Source organism: Gracilinanus agilis, chromosome 4, assembly GCF_016433145.1.
Source record: "Gracilinanus agilis isolate LMUSP501 chromosome 4, AgileGrace, whole genome shotgun sequence".
In the NCBI taxonomy this organism is placed as follows: Eukaryota; Metazoa; Chordata; class Mammalia; order Didelphimorphia; family Didelphidae; genus Gracilinanus; species Gracilinanus agilis.
Genome location: NC_058133.1, coordinates 210,249,141 through 210,266,123, shown reverse-complemented (window position 1 = coordinate 210,266,123; position 16,983 = coordinate 210,249,141). Strand labels below are relative to the sequence as shown.

Below are 16,983 nucleotides of genomic sequence, written 5' to 3'. Positions count from 1 at the left end.
TAAGAAAGAGTTTCATTCAGGACTCTCTCTCTCTCTGACACGAGACTTGCTCCCTTCTCTGGAGCATTTTTATATAATTTTAGAAAGTAGTGAAAGATGGAACCCATTCAAGCCAAAAGCACAATTCTTTGGAACAATTCCAAGATAAAGAGCAGGGTGTCCTAGGAATCTGATCGATGATGCCTACATCCCCAAGCTCACACTCACATAAGATTGTTTCTTTCTTGTTTTAGTAGGAAGCAATGCCAAGGGATTCCAGACTGAGGGCAAAGTCGGGGTTGGGGATGTGTGAAAGACAAAAACTCAAGTGACTACCTAGGAGACAAATCAGAAGAGATTGACCAAATGTGTACCAAAGCCCTGTTGTGATATTGATTATTCCCAGTGCTTTCTAATGGTTCCAAATGTTCTATAGATAATGGAGAAACAGCCTTGTACAATAGAAAGAACATTGGATTTGGCTTGAGTCCCAAATTCCTAGTTGTATGTCTATCGATAAGGTATGTTACCTTTCTGATCCTCAGTTTCCTCATCTGTAAAATAGGAATAAATATACTGCCCACTTCACATAGTTATGAGGTAAACTGCAAAGAACCCATGAAAATGTGCAGCTGACAACAATGAAGCTGACAGCAACAATCATGGTAATGCCACCAGCCCCAGGTTGTAGTGAGGGTTTTGGTAATTCACCATGAAAGTGATAGGTTTTCTAGCTGTAAGACCTTGGAGAAGTCACTTAACCCCCATTACTAGTTCTTACTACTCTTCGACCTTGGAACCAATATACAGTATTAATTCTAACTTGGAAGGTTGGAGTTAAAAAAATAGTGAAGAGGTTTCAACCTCTGAGCATGGTGAGAACTACGGTTCCATTCAGGTCTGTGATGGATTAATGATGATGATAACAACAATAAAAATAACAATAGTTAGTATTTCTATCATGCATCGATGTGTGTGAAACACTTTATAATATCTCATTTTATCCTCATAATAATGCTAGGAGGTAGGTGTCATTATTATCCCCATTTTACAGATGAGGAGGAAAATGAAGAAGACAGAGTGATTAAGAGTCATTCATTTAGGGAGTGTCTGAGGGCAAATCTGGACCAGTTCCATGACTAGGGTGAGTCTTCCCGACAAAGGGGCCCAATGTTCTATCTACTGCACCACCTAGTGGCCTAAGTATCCTCACTAAGTATTTCTCTTATCAGTTCCTGCCTCCAGGATGGGTTTTCTCTTAGGAATATCAGAATTTGGTAACAATAGGGAGCAAGCTAGGTGATTCAGTGAATTGAGAGCCAGGGCTTTAGATGGGTTCAAATCTGTCCTCAGACACTTCCTAGCTGGGTGACCCTAGGGAAGTCACTTAACCCCCATTGCCTAGCCCTTACCGCTCTTCTGCCTTGGAACCAAAAGACAGTTTTGATTTTAAGATGGAAGGTAAGGGTTTTAAAAAAAAAAAATGGCAACAGCAAAGGGCAAAGTGCCCTCAGCTTCCAGAGAAATTTACTCAAGCTAACAACACATGAAGTCAGGATTTATTTCACTAATCAAAGAAACAAAAGATTCTCACTCACTTTAATAAACTTTCAAAATACTTCCTTCTCTGACCCAGTCTCCTTCAGGAGCCTGTGTAGTCCTTCCAATGTAAAGCATTCAGGATTACAATGGAGTCAACTCCTTTTCCTCCAAATCTTCCCAGTCTATTTAATTCCTGGTACATGATCAGGATTTGTTCCTCTATATGTCTTGGGCCTTTGCTGCTCCTTGGCTCTCATCCCTGACTGGCCTTAGAATTCTTTCACTAAGTGTAATAACTCGGACTATCAAAGACAGGTGGCTTGGTTAAGTAATTGCTCCATTTCAATCAATATTTATTAAGGGCCTACTATGTGCCAAGCACTAGGGATAGAAAAAGAGGCAAAAGATAGATCCCTACGCTCAAAGAGCTCTCGTGACATGGGATGGAGTCATCTCTATCGTTAAGTCCTGCAGTTCCCAGTTTGGCCCAGGAACTCTTTACTAAGCCACCTATACTTCCATCTTCTACCCTCCCTGCGGTTGTATGGTTTTTCCTTTCCCGGGACAAGGAGATCCTAGAGAGGCCAAGTAATTGCATAGATGTTCTCTCTCTCTCTTTCTCTCTCTCTCTCTCTCTCTCTCTCTCTCTCTCTCTCTCTCTCTCTCTCTCTCTCTCTCTCTCTGTCTTTCTGTCTCTGCCTGTCTCTGTTTGTCCTTCTGTCTCTCTCCTTTTTGCCCTCTCCCTCACTCTTTCTTTTTAAAATTTTAAACCCTTACCTTCTGTCTTAGACTCAATACTGTGTGTTAGTTCCAAAGCAGAAGAAGGGTAAGGACTAGGCAATGGGGGTTAAGTGACTTGCCCTGTTTTTAACAACTGGGTCAAAAACTATAAGGCAGATGTATGACCTGGCCTTGGATCAATCAGTCAATCAAAGGAGCCAAGGTGAGGCACATTAATACCTTACCTAAGAGTTCACCTTGTCAAGGGATTAATATCATATTAAGAAGACCCAAGAGAGGGCAGCTAGGTGGCTCAGTGAAGAGAGCCAGGACTGTAAATGGGAGGTCCTGCATTCAATTCTGGTCACCTACACTTCCTAGCTATGTGACCTAGAGCAAGTCTCTTAACACCTATTGCCTACCCTTACCCCTCTTCTGCCTTGGAACCAATACATAGCATTGAGTCTAAGACAGAAGGTAAGGGTGTGTGTCTGTGTGTGTATATAGAGAGAATAACTGCCTTTCCTTCACCAGGGGAAGGCAATGTCCAAATTTACAAGGATACTGGTGAGGAAAAAGAGAAGGTAGTCTAATGTGCCAGCATCCTTTTCTGCCTTTATTTATTCAACTCTTCTATTATAAATAAGGTGTCTTTAATAGACTCTCCAAGAGTCTTTCCAACAGTCTTTGGTCCTTTGTTCATAGACCAACAATCAGGTGAAGGAAAACCAGATGTGAGAAGAGTTTTGAAACAATGTCTCCCATTTCCTCTGTCTCCATTTTCTTCCTTGTTAACTTCTTCAGTTGTGGTCTATGTCTTGCCATCCTTGCCCTTTAACTTGATGGATCATGGTTGGTTAACCTCCTGAAATCAAAGGAGCTAGACAAATCAGTCTACATAAGTCTGTAGCCCCTGCCCCAACCAGGTTTTGGGAACTAATCCCCCTGGGCTTTGGATGGACAATGACATAAGGGGGCAGTGTGGACCCAAGAAGACAACTTGAATCTTTGTTAAACTGAATTATTTAATGCAGGAGATTTTTAAAAAATATTCACAGATTTTTATTTTCTCAATTACAACTAATAATTTTGAACATACATTTTCCAAAATTATAAGATTCAAATTGCCTCCCTCCCTTTCCTCCTCTATATCAGAGCTGGTAAGCAACTCGATCTGGGTTATATATTATCATACATAACATACTTCCACATAGGTCATTGTTGTAAGAGAATATTCATATTAAAACAAAACCCCAAAATAAAACAAACGAATGTGAAAGTTAGAATGCTTTGATCTGCATCTGACTCCAGCAGGTAGAGGGATGACTGGCATCCTTTGTCATAAGTCCTTACATTGCTGAAAGTAGCCAAGTCTTTCACAGTTAATCATCATATAATATTGCTGTTACTGTGTACAGTGTTTTCCCAGTTCTATTTATTTCCATCAGAGCCAGAGATTCTTTTTTTTTAAAACCCTTACCTTCCATCTTAGAATCAAGACTGTGTATTGGTTCTAAGGCTGAAGAGCAGTAAGGGCTAGGCAAAGGGAGTTAAGTGACTTGCCCAGGGTCACACAGCTAGGAAGTGTCTGAGGACAGATTTGAACCCAGGACTTCCTGTCTCTAGGCCTGGCTCTCAATCCACTGAGCCACCCAGCTGCCCTCTATGTGCCAGAGATTCTTAATGTAGGGTCCTAAACTTAAAAAAAAATTTTGATGACTATAATTCAGTGGTTTCCTTTATATTTTTGTGTATCTTATTTTATGAATTTAAAACATCCTTCTGAGAAGGGGTCCATAGATTTTACTGGTCTGCCAAAGTGGTCTGTAACAAAAACAAGTTTAAGAATCTTTGGAGTAATGGAAAGAGTAGTTAGGTTGTTTGTTGTTGTTTTTTAAACCCTTATCTTCTGTCTTAGAATCAATACTATGTACTGGTTCCAAGGTAGAAGAGTGGTAAGGGCTAGGCAATGGGGGTTAAGTGACTTGCCCAGGGTCACACAGCTGGGAAGTATCTGAGGCCAGATTTGAACCCAGGACTCCCTATCTCCAGGTCTGGTTTTCTATCCACTGAGCAACCTAAATTCCCCCAAGCACTTAGATTTTGAGTAAAGAGAACTAAGTTCAAATCTCAGATTTACTACTTGTATAACTTCTTGTTATTATTTTTTATTATATAATATGTATATTATATATTATATATAACTATTATATACTAACTTATTATGGTTATTAGGTACTATTATATATTATATATACTATTATATATTGTTATTATATATTAACTTGCATATAGGGATATATGTGTAGTAATATATGTATAATATATTAATATAATAATAATAATGTATAATATACATGAACGTGTGTAACAGGCAAGTCCTAACTTCTGGGTCTCAGAAAAGGGAATTAGATTAGATGCTTTCTAAAGTTCTTGGAGCTTTAAATCCTAAAGTCTCACTAATTAAATTGCCACATACAAAAAAAAAAGACCTGAGGATTGATCATGTGTAAGTTTAAATGCCACAGTTCCTGTCCCACTTACATACTCCTGCTGAGTGCCCTCTGCCACGTTCTGGCTGGTCATTTTAACCTGAATTCACCTCCATTCAAATGCTGAGAATAGTATATAAATTTAATTATGTTCTCAGCATTTGTATGGAGGCAATTTTGCATACAAATTTTCCTCCATGCAAATACTGAGAATCTAATTAAATTTAACCTAATGAGTGTTTATTATAATTTACCTTAAAACAACTAGCCCTATTTCCTACACCTTCTTCCCCAGAGTTGACTCAACTCCTTAGATTAATTAAAGCATTTATTAAGTCTTTATTATGTGTCAGGAAGATGCCTACTTTCAAGGAGCTTATTACATTCTAAGGGAAGAAAACTACACCTAAAGGAGAGGCGGTGTAATGAATTAGGGGCGGGGTGAGGCTTTGTGCCCACAGAGAGCTCTGAGTGCCATCTTTGGCACCCCTGCCATAGGTTGGCCATCACTGCCATATATTTTATGCATTTAAAACAGTATTCTGAGAAGGAATCTATAGGTTTCACCAGACTCTCAAAAGGTGTCCGTTACACAAAAATGGTAAAGGAGTCGTGCCCTGGTGAAAAGTGGCTTTGGAAGAGTTGTACTTATTATAGGAAGTTCTAGCACAGTACTGGGGGGGCAGGCAGAGCGTAAGAGGCATCAAAGTGACTTTGCTATAGCTATAGCTTTGACCTTAATTGAAAATGTAAACATTTTCACACAAAGAGACTATATAAGAGGGTAGCAGAAACATGGGGTGGAGTGGGGGGACCTGACCCTGAAACCAAGCAGGAGTGCAGACAGGATTCCCTCACGTTTTTCATGGGAAATTTCCCCCCTCACCCTCAAATTCTCTGGTCCCCGTCCCGCAGGAAGAGTTATCAAGTGGCCGGAGTAGCTCGGGATAACGCTTTCACACTACCCACTAGCCTCTCGTGGCTCATCAGTCAACGTGTAAAACTAGAATTTCGCTGGAACTGGTTGAAGTTTAAAGCAGTTTCCTTCCTTCGAAGGGCTGGTTCCTAGCTACCTTGGCTTGTGCCCTGATGGAGCAGTCCTACGTAAGAGGCAAGAGACCTGACTCGGTTGTCCTTGAGAACCAAGATCATCCGGCCGCCCTGTTTGCCCCTTCAGCTCCGCCCTACCCAAGCCTCCTTCGGTCCCTCCCCTCTGGGCGAATGGACTAAGAGAGGCGGGGAGCTACCCGAGGAAGCTGGGGCTGGGGTGGCCACGGTAATCGAACCGGGGAAAGACTGTCTGGTCCACTTAGGGCCAGCCCCGGAGGGCAATAGCAGGTCCCAGGCACTGCCTGGACTCGGGTGGCAGAAGAAAGTGAGTGGAGCCTCGGGTGGGGCAGAGCAGGTTGCAGCTTTCTCCGTTTTCGTCTGTCTGGGCTAAACCTCTCCACCAGGGACATGAGGAGCCCCTTTGGCACCACTGTCACCCGGGGTGGCGGGCCCCCGCAGCGATTCTCGCCCAGCAGTCCAAGCTACGATCTCGCAGGCAAGGTCGGTGTGCCCTGCGAACTCCCGCCGCCAAAACCTGCTCCTTCCCTAAGTCTTCCTTCCTCCCTATTTCCCTCTTCTACCTGAATTGAACCAATCCGGACTCAATTCCTAGCCCCATCTCGCTCCAGGCATCCTAGTTCTTCTTGACGCTAGGATAATCACGTTGAAGTAGGAGAAACTGCCTCCAGGGTCCTCCCAAACTTCTGTGCCGGCTTTGTTTGCTTAACTGGGCAAATGAAGGTGATGGCAGAGAGAGCCTAATCTAAAGAGCTTCCCACCTACTTCTCAATTCTTGAGCCTAGCTGGATTCTAGTGGACCTAGCACTCCTTCATGGAAAACTTCCAGAGATCGAGAAAGAATATCTCTGGACAGAACTCCTTCCCTAGAAAGCTCCGCTGCGCTTCTCTCAGACTGATGGTTCTAAGAAGTCGAGGATTTAGGTGTGGGGGGGGGGGGGGGAGAGGGGTGTCGGATTTGGTAGGAGGGTACCATGGCTCTATGGGCCAGAAGTGCCCTGGTAAATGAGATCCGAATTTGGCAGGGTTGGGGAGAGGAGAGAAGACTTTCAAGATTATCTAGACACACTCGCATTTTACAAAGGAGGAAACTGACCTAGTGAGGGGGAAGTAACTTGCTGCAGTCTGTGTTTTAAATACCAGAGCCAGTTTCTGACCCTCCCTGCTGACATCCACCTTACTCATTCTTTCCCAAGGGTTTCTTCAGTTAAAAACATCCTAAAGTAGTCAAGTGGTGTGCTTTCCCCCATTCATCAAAGGTTCTTGATCCTTTTCCTCTTCCTGTCTCCAGTTCACCAGAATAAGCATCAGGAAATATATAGATTTTCTATTTTTCTTTGGAGAACTCAAACGGAAGATGACTGAGTTCATATAGCCTTTTTGCTGTCCTGGAAGACATCATTCAGTTATCCCTAAGTGTTCAGAAAAAGATGATGGAAGTGCCAGGTCCTCCCACTCAATCAATCAGCAAGCTTTTATTAAGCCCCTGCAATCTGCCTAGTACTTTGCCAATTGCTGGAGAAACAAAGAAAAGAATATCCTTTGCTTTCAATCAGTTTGTATTTAATTGGGGGGTGGGGGAACAAAATGAACATATATAATCAGCAGAATAAATGCAAAATGAATCCCAGATAATTTAGGGTGATTTGTAGCAGGTGAAGGGGGATGAGGATGGGTTTCTTTTAGGAGGTGGGACATCAGCTGGATGTTGAAATAAACCAGTGATTCTAAGGGGAAGCAAGAGAGCATTCCCAGCTTATGGAACTGGCAGCACAAAGATAGAATCTGGAGATAGAATGTGGAATGGAAGGAACAACAGGAAGCCCAGCACAAAGGCCATTTTGACTGATCTTTAGCATTTGAAAGGGGTGATGTGTTAAGCCCCTGTCTTGCTCTGCTCTCTGGCCCCTTTAAGGGACATAGTATATATTTGGAGGTTGCAACTCCTGTGTTACCTCCGAAAAGAACCCTGGCTTTTCCCTAGAAACCTGCCTTGATTTTCATATTTCCATCCCAGAGCACTCCACCAGAAAACATTCCATTTATCAGGAGCTGATGCATATGGTACATGGGGGCCTGAGATTAGGTTTTGACCATTTAGGAAGAAATTATTCAAGTTTCCAAAGCTCCAGTGCCTGGGTTGTGGTGGGAAATGGGACTCCAGCTTCCCAATGACTCACACATGGGGGTCTTAATGTATGTTATTGAATCAAAGACTTAATGGGATTAGGGAAGGGAAGGAGAAATTCTGATGCCCAATGCCCTGGGAAGTGAGTGAGCCCCAACACCTAACATGGTTGATAACAGAGCATAGTCCCTCCTAGCTCAAGTGTTTGCCTAGAAGGTGGAGATTCTGGGTGGCCTGTTTATGTATTTAGTGGAATTTGCCTGCCTGGGAGGGTAACTAGTATGATATATAAAATACACATATGCAGCTACCACCCTTCCCTCCTGGAGCAAGGGATGCCAGAAGCCTGAGAGACAGGGAACAGGCAGTTAAGATGTATGAGCTCCCTTATCTACACACTCCCTCCACCTCAGGGATAAACTGTGCTCAACCAGGTTGTTAGCCAATCCCTCTCTGACAGAATGTAGATACCACATATTTGCATTGAAAGAAACCTTATCAAACATCTAGTCCAGTGTCCTCATTTTACAGATGAGAAGGCATACCCCACAGAAGTCAACCACCTAGCCTGGAGTTCCACAACTATTTAGTAGCAAAGCCAGTACTAGGATCAGGTGCAGGTACTTTTTTTTTTTTAAGCCCTTACCTTCTGTCTTAGAATCAATACTAAGTATAAGAGAAGTAAGGGCTAGGCAATAGGGTTAAGTGACTTGTCCAGGATCACACAGCTAGGAAGCATCTGAGGTCATATTTGAACCCAGATTCTCCTGTCTTCAGGAATCCATTATGCTACCTACCTTTCTACCACCACATGCTTTATGTTTCCTCCTCACCTAACCTCAATCCAGGAAGTAGAGTTCAGGACAGATGGGGAGGATTGGGTATGGTAAATGACTATCTCCTAGTGGTAATTAGAAGGCACTATGGGGGTGGGTCTGGGTAGCAAAACAGGCAGGACTCCGTTTCCCACAAGAATCTCTATATATCAGGCAAATGATCATCCAGGCTTTGTTTGAAGACAAGAGAATTCTCTCCTTCCCAAAACAGCCAATTCTTCTAATTATTAAGAAGGGTTTTTTTTTTTATGAAATCAAGACTATTTTCTTTTTTTTTTTTCAAGTTGATGCCCACTGCATCTCATTTTCCTCTAAGGAACCTAGCAAAATAAATCCCTTGCTTCTATCTTCCCTTTCCATCCCACAATCCTGTGCCTTTTACAGCTGAATTCCCCCAGTCAATCAAGAAGAAACTAATAAACACCTACTACCTACAAACACCTGCTAGGTACATTCCCTTTCCTTCATCCTCTAGCTCTTATGTCCTCCCTAACCCTATTAACCCAACTCTGCCCCATCTAGGTAATGCTGTTGGGAGACTCAGGCGTTGGGAAAACCTGTTTCCTGATCCATTTCAAAGATGGGGCTTTCCTGTCCGGGACCTTCATAGCCACTGTCGGCATAGACTTCCGGGTGAGGTGGCTATGGGCTTCTCCAGACAGGTGGGGCCTTGGGGCTACAGCTCAGCTCATGGACAGTGGGATCCTTGTCCTCCTTCCTTCTCTCCCTGTCTGTTGAGGTTTGGCAGAGAAGATCTCTGCATCACAGTTCTTGTGCTCTCACTGCTTAGTGGAATTGTAGGAACTATGCAATCCCTAAGTTCTATTCTAGCAAGAGAAATCTGGGAATAATGAGCATAATATTTACCTGCTGGGGACAGAAAATAGAAGAAAGATTTTCTCCCTCTTCTTTTGATTAGAATGCCATTTTATCTAGGGGTCTATTGATCTACTACTTTATCTTTCCCATTGCCCTCTGGAAGGAATGCTTCCCAACTCCCTCAACAAGTCAGTTCTTTATGGAGTTTACAGTGTATGAAGCTTTATGCTAGACATTAATTAGGTTAAAGAATATTCATAATATTACCATATAGAACTTCTGGTCTAATAGAATTGGACATTGCAGGGAAGACATTGAACATTACATGGTTCATAATTTTTATGAGTTCACCTTCTATGGAAAAGGGCATAAGTGAACTTCTAAGAATTCCCCTCTTGGATCATCAGTCTTAGTAGTAACTTATCCAGTAGGACTGGAAGGAGTTAAGATTTGTGTTTGCCCTAGCCCAGGGATATGAGATGCTTGGATCATTGAATTCAGACCCCAAACCACTCTGTTATGAGAGTTTAAATAAGAGGAAGCAATTACTAGAGGTCTTCAGTCACAGGAAATGAGAATGGGTGATAACTGGAACAGGATAACAACTCCATGGTGGTATCTCTGTCCCCTCTTCCTTAATTAGATAAATGGATCCTAGGCTAAGCAGCAGTTGAGTCAAAATTCACAGAATGGATCTTTGGAACCATGTCTCTAGAAGACAATCATGGCGATATCAATAAACATTTACTGACTATTATGTGTAAGGCACTGTAACAAAACTGAATATTTTCTTGAGTGGCAGATAAGATTTGGAGAAAGAATAAAGAGTGTTCTAGCTGTTGACTCAATGAGAATTAGGACTAGTCCCTTCAACTCTGCTGTGCTTTAGTCAATATTCCATCATTCTAGTCCCAAGGTAGAGCAAAGAACTAGGGAGGAGAGGTTAGAAAAAGAAAATATGTTGTAATAGGTATAGCTGGGAACTACATCTAACCCTTTTACTCTTGGGGTTCCTCCTACTTCTTTGACTGGGTTTGAGCAGAAGTGTTACTAGGTCTTTCCAAATCTCCAGGATCCCTGGTAAGGATCAAGGTATGACATCCCTCTAAGTAGAGTATGTTAAAAAGATGAGGAACTTGAGTCCCTCAAACATCCCAGTTTCCCTCCACCCTGATTGTCTATTTCTTTTCTAGAATAAGGTGGTGACTGTGGATGGCACAAAAGTGAAACTGCAGGTAAGAAGATTGGGGTTGGTGGATGGGAAAAGGAGGGGGAATGACCAGGCTGACTATGCTGATAGGACTTAGCCACAGGAGGCCTCTCAAGGGTTGTGGTTGTATTCTGTTAGGGGTAACTTCCTGTGGGGCCCTAGAGAGGGAGGAAATTGCTCTTGTCTAAATAGAAATAACAGTTTTCAAGCTCCTTGGCCTCTATTATAGGTTTCTCTCAATTTAGGGTTTCTCTTTCTAGCCCTGCCACCAAGGCTTTTTTTTTTTTTTTTTTTTTTTTTTTTAAACCCTTACCTTCAGTCTTGGAGACAATACTATGTATTGCTCCAAGGCAGAAGAGTGGTAAGGGTAAGCAATGAGGGTCAAGTGACTTGCCCAGGGTCACACAGCTGGGAAGTATCTGAGGCCAGACTTGAACTTAGGACCTCCCATATCTAGGCCTGGCTCTCAATCCACTGAGCTACCCAGCTGCCCCCTACCAAGGCTTTTGAACAAATCTTTTAGAAGCCTTCCATGTTCAATCCCCCTTTTCACTTTAAAAGTGACTTCTTCCAAAGCTGAGGGAACATCTCATGTTTAGTTTTCCTTACCCATAACTTCCTACCTACTCTTTCTAGCCCTTCTGGATAAGTCACTACTGAGACTAATGGACCAAGATGGTTGAACCAAGAGGGCTAGGGTGGGATGATCTCCTGAGAAGTAGCCTGGAATATCCCAGGAGGCCAGATCATCAGGTAGTTAGTATCCAAGGACTGTGAATGAGTATTTTCCTCCTTCTTCTGAAAAGGACTGGGTCCCTCCCAGGCTGCCAGACACATGGCCCTCTACACTTTATGGAATCCCACCTTGCACCTTGCCCCATGCAAGAGGTCCAGTCCCACTTTCCTATATTTCAGTCACTTCAAAAGGGCTTTCTTTTCTCTGGAGTAGCTGGTTGTCCTCTCCCAGCTTCTTACTGTTTCTCTGTCTCCTCTTAGATTTGGGACACAGCAGGACAGGAGAGATTCCGAAGCGTCACCCATGCTTATTACCGGGATGCCCAGGGTAGGTCTCTTTCCCCTTTCCGAAAAGTCTCTGTGCCCTACACCCTTAATAAAAAATTCCCATCTCCCCCTCCCAACAGCAGAACCCCAAAATTCCCAGTGTTCTTTTTCTCCCCTTCTAGCCCTGCTTCTGCTCTATGATATCACCAACAAATCTTCCTTTGACAACATCCGGGTAGGTCCCTCCCTTTCTGTGACTCCCCTACATGGTACTCAAGGCCCAGACTCCCTCCCCACAATCATGGCTCCTTGCCTGGAGGGAGGAGGGGTCTGAGGGCTCAAAAGTACCTTTCAACTTTCAAAGCATCAGAGATGCTGAGTCAGAGACCATTATCTGCCCCTTTGTGTTTTACTAGCAAATAAGATGAAGTCTATAAGAAGCCTTCAGCCTCTGCTAGGCTCTGTAAACGACCTGTATGACTCTGAACATAGCCCTGTGGGTTATTCACATATACAAATTCATATTAAAAAAATCACAGAAATAGCTTTCAATCTGAATCACTTACCAATTAGGGGCCCAACCCATTGGGACTCCTTGCACCTGACATGGACTCTTTACAGGTTGGGCTTAGAGAGTGAATTTGTAATCTGGGTGGGTGGGAAATAGACAGAAGGTAGGAAGAGGGGTTATATACTCAGAAGACCACCCCCAAATGCTGTTGACTGTCTACTACAGCATAGCAACAGAGAACAGCATGAGACACAGTACCTTAATTAAGGACCTCAAGAGCTTACAATGTAGGGAGAGAGATACACAAACATTTCAGTGTCAGATGGGTTCAAAGGAAAAGAGACTGCTCTGGTTTGGGCATTCAAGGAAGGAAAGCTTCACAGAAGAAGCCATTTGAGCTAGCCCTTAAAATAAAGCTTCAAACACAAAGAACTAGGAATAGGCAGAGGTGACTTTTCCTCCAAGGTTTCCTTCCCACTACACTGCAGAATTTGAGATATTTTGCATGTCCATATCCTTATACACCTATAAATATATACATAAATGTATGTAGATAGATATACAGACATATAGAGATGGAAAACATTCTATTGGAATGCAACCCTATTGGAGGCAGGAACTCTTTTTGCTTTGTCTCTGAATCATCAATGCTTAGCAGAGTGTCTGGCACAGAGTAAATTCTTCATAAAAGTTTATGAATTGATTGATTGATTGATTAATGAAGTTAACTGAGAGAGAAGTAGGAAGATGGAGAATAGAAGACAGATAATACTTGTCTTCCCCTGGAATAATGTAAGGACTATTTAATTTTTAGATCTCTAGTGCCTATCCCATTGGATGGTAGATACTTAGTACATTATTATTAATTGAATCAACAGTGATCAATGAAATGAGTTAGTACTGAGGAAATAATTGATGGAGAGGCAAAGGGGGAAACAGGACGAGATAGGGCATTGACTGGGGCAGATGGGGATCTTCTCAAGACGGAAGTATTGCCATCCTATCAGTACTGTCTTTTTTTCTCCACTCATCCATTCCACCCTCTCCTATAGGCCTGGCTCACTGAGATACACGAGTATGCCCAAAAGGATGTGGTGATTATGTTGCTAGGCAACAAGGTATGTATTACCTTTGGGCCAATTACCCCCCTATGTATTACCTTCTTCCAACCTCCTTTTATATCTCAAACTACCTTCTCCTCTTCAAACAAACTTTTATCCAAATCTTAAAACAAAACAAAACAAAACAAAACAAAACAAAAACACTTACCTTCTATCCTAGAATCAATTGATAAGTATATGTTCCAAGGTAGAAGTAAGGTTAAGTGACTTGTCCAGGGTCATACAGCCAGGAAGTGTCTAAAGTCATATTTGAACTCAAGACCTCATATCCAAACCTAGTACTCTAACTGCCCCTAAATCTTTTTGTTTCATATCACCTATATCATGTATCCATCCCCTTGTTCCTTGAGTTATAAAACAAGGAATAAAATAAGATTTTTATAAAATTCAATAATACTAGCCATAATTACATTTAGGATTTCACAGCATAGTCCCCAAACATTTTTGCAAATAAGAGAAATGGAAGTGTCTTCTTTTTTTTTCTTTTCTTTTTTAAACATATACTTTCCATCTTAGAATCAATGTTGTGTATTAGTTTTAAGGCAGAAGAGTGGTAAGGGCTAAGCAACAGGGGTTAAGTGACTTGCCTAGGGTCATACAGGTCAGATTTAAACCCAGGACCTCCCATCTCTAGGCCTGGCTCTCAATCCATTGAGCCATCTAGCTACCCCTCTGTCTCTTCCATAAAAAACTATATGGCATAGTGGATAGAGTGCTAAACACTGCAGTGGAAAAAACTGAGTTCAAATTCCATAGCAGACACTATTTGTGTAACCACTGGCAAGTCTCTTAACATTTCTCAGCTTCAGTTTCCTTATCTTTAAAACGTGGGTGGGGGAGGAAGCGTGGCCATTATATTTTAACAGCATTCAGCTTTTAAAAAATAAAATAAATCAATAAAATTGGTCATTTATTTTTCCTCAGTATACTTTTATTTAGTTCATTGAATATTTCTCAAGTACATGTAAAAATAAATTTTAACATGTTTTTTTTTTTAATTTTGAGCTTCAAATTCTTTCCCTCCTTATCTCCTGTATTAAAAAAATATGAGAGCTACATAGGTATAGGGAACTCATGTGTGGTAGGGAAAGGCAGTATCTTTGGTTCCTCTTCCATACATTCCCAAATTTCTTTCCTTTCTTTCCACCCTCCCCCCCCCCCCCCCCAGGTTCAAAGCTTTCTAAGAGATTTCTGAGAGGATAAATTTTCTGTCCATCATCACATATAGGGAAGGCATGAACTGTCCAAGTGGTACAGGAGATCAAATCATCCTTCTGTTCATGTCTTTTCCATAATGGAATTAGTTTTGAGGACTGAGGCTTGGAGCAGATTTTTGGATTTTTATTTTGCAATGCACTTCCAAATCCTTGGCTACAAATGGAAGTTGACTCCATTAGCCAGAGTCATTGAAATATTCAATGAACTAAATAAAAGTATACTGAGGAAAAATAAATGACCAATTTTATTGATTTATTTTATTTTTTGTCCTGGGCTGATATTTCTGGGATCTGGGAGTCTTCAGTTTGCAGAACCTGGTAAAATTAATGCCAGAGCCATACGTCTTAATCCACCCCATCTCCTTGGCATTGTCTGTAGTCACTTCTTGCATCCCACAGGCAACCAGCAGAGGGCAGGCAGGGCCCATGCTTTGGGAAGGGGGAGGCTTGGGCTCTGGAGGGAGAAGAGGGTAACAAAGATGTCCTTCTCCAGAGTGATGGGTGTGAATTTTGCAGGCAGATGTGAGCAGAGAAAGGGTAGTCCGGTCGGAAGATGGAGAGACATTGGCCAGAGTAAGTGATTACCCTTGGGCTTCCATAAGGGTTGAGGAAGGGAGAGACCATGGGGAACAATGAATGACCCTGAGGATACTTTTCTACCTGACAGGAGTATGGTGTGCCTTTCATGGAAACTAGTGCCAAGACAGGCATGAATGTGGAGTTAGCCTTTCTGGCTATTGCCAGGTTAGTCCAGGGGATCAGGAATTGTAGGGGTGGTGGAGGGTACCAATATCCCCAGGAGTAAAGGAATGCCCCAGAACCTGAAGAGCCTATCACTTCTGAGGATGGGGGATGAAGGGAGACTTTTGAAACTGAAATCTCAACTCTGGCCTCTTTCAGGGAACTGAAACACAGAGCTGGGCAGCAACAGCCAAATGAACCCAGTTTCCAGATTCATGATTATGTGGAATCGCAGAAGAAACAGCCTAGCTGCTGCCCATTTGTATGAAAGAAAAGTAGCAGAGGGGGAACCTGGGAAGATCCATTGGGCTTATAAGCCATACCCCACTTCCAGACTGAACTTTTTGAGTACTCCTTTGGGGGGATGAATCCCCAAACTGAAAACAAGGCACAAAGAGGAGAAGCATAAGGAATGCCAAAAAAATAAGTTGCATACATAAACCATTCCATCATTGCTTTCTCCCAGGAGAGAACTAGACTTCTGCATCAGGCTTACCCCAGGTTTCCCTGATCCTCTTCTCCCAGTATTTATAGTTTCTAGACTCCTAGGGAAGTGTAGGTCTCTGAGCATTTGAGGACCAAAGATACTTTTAGGTCAAATTTCATTCTGGTATTACAATAGTGAAAAACTTTGGAAAATAAAAAACCTGATTCTGCAGGAGAACAGGCAGAGGACAGGGGCTAATATCTCTATTATCTTTCAGTTCAGGGCCCCATCCATCCAAACTTTTCTGGTAAAGTATCACATCCCCTTGCCCCATATCAAACAGCTAGTGACTAGAGAGGGATTGTGGCTTTGTTCCAGTTCACTAGGAGATCCTGGAAAAGGACAATTAGTGACCTCAGTGTCCCCTCCAGACTTTAGTTCATGAGAGAGTAGGCAGCCATTGTATTTTTGCCTTATTGGACTTCCCAGAGGCTCAGGGACCACAACTATTATGGAATCATTGTGGCCTGACCTAAAGTGGTCTTACCTGAAGCACCAAAAGTTAAATGAGTGAAAACCTCAGGAGAGTATAATAGATGTGAAAAGTATGAACAAGGGTTCAGCTTGTATGTATATAGAAAGAGGAAGAAGTAACACAAATTCACCTCTCTTTGTCTACTTTTCTGGTCCCCCATTAAGATGCCATGTAAGAATAAAATCCTGGTGTCCTTCCCTTCCCCCACCCCCCCAAAACCCTTCCTCTACACCTATTTCTGGGCTTCCTTGCTGAAGAGCTTCAAGTTGCCAGAGAGTTTCCATGCTGGTAAATTCCATTCTAGCTTCCTCTCTGGATGAGCTTTTGAGCAAGGACTTCAGTGTCAATGAACATCTGAAAATCATGCAGGAGATGTTGCCTCTTTTTGACCTAAAATTTTTGGTAAATGGCTAACCCCAACATTTAGTTTCTAGAATAGCTTTAGCATTTCTCTTGGATGGGAAGAGAGCAAGATCTTTTTTCTCCATCTTTCATCCCTTCTTTCTTTGAGGATGGGGCCCTAGCTTACCTTCACCTAGACCAGTGATGGGCAACTTTTTGAGCTTGGTGTGTCAAAATTCGCCAAAAAAACGAGCATAACTTGAGTGGTGTGTCACTTCAAGAAAAAAACCATA

General features: G+C 42.3%; 1 protein-coding gene across 1 annotated transcript; it reads left to right on the top strand.

The window, feature by feature from the left end:
* Positions 1-6,191: 6,191 nt before the first annotated feature.
* On the top strand, positions 6,192-15,654 carry RAB37 (RAB37, member RAS oncogene family). The gene is made up of 9 exons (XM_044674214.1): positions 6,192-6,284; positions 9,288-9,398; positions 10,778-10,819; positions 11,791-11,857; positions 11,979-12,031; positions 13,360-13,425; positions 15,162-15,218; positions 15,313-15,389; positions 15,546-15,654. The coding sequence occupies exons 1-9, from the start codon at positions 6,192-6,194 to the stop codon at positions 15,652-15,654; spliced, it is 675 nt and encodes a 224-aa protein (XP_044530149.1).
* Positions 15,655-16,983: the final 1,329 nt, after the last annotated feature.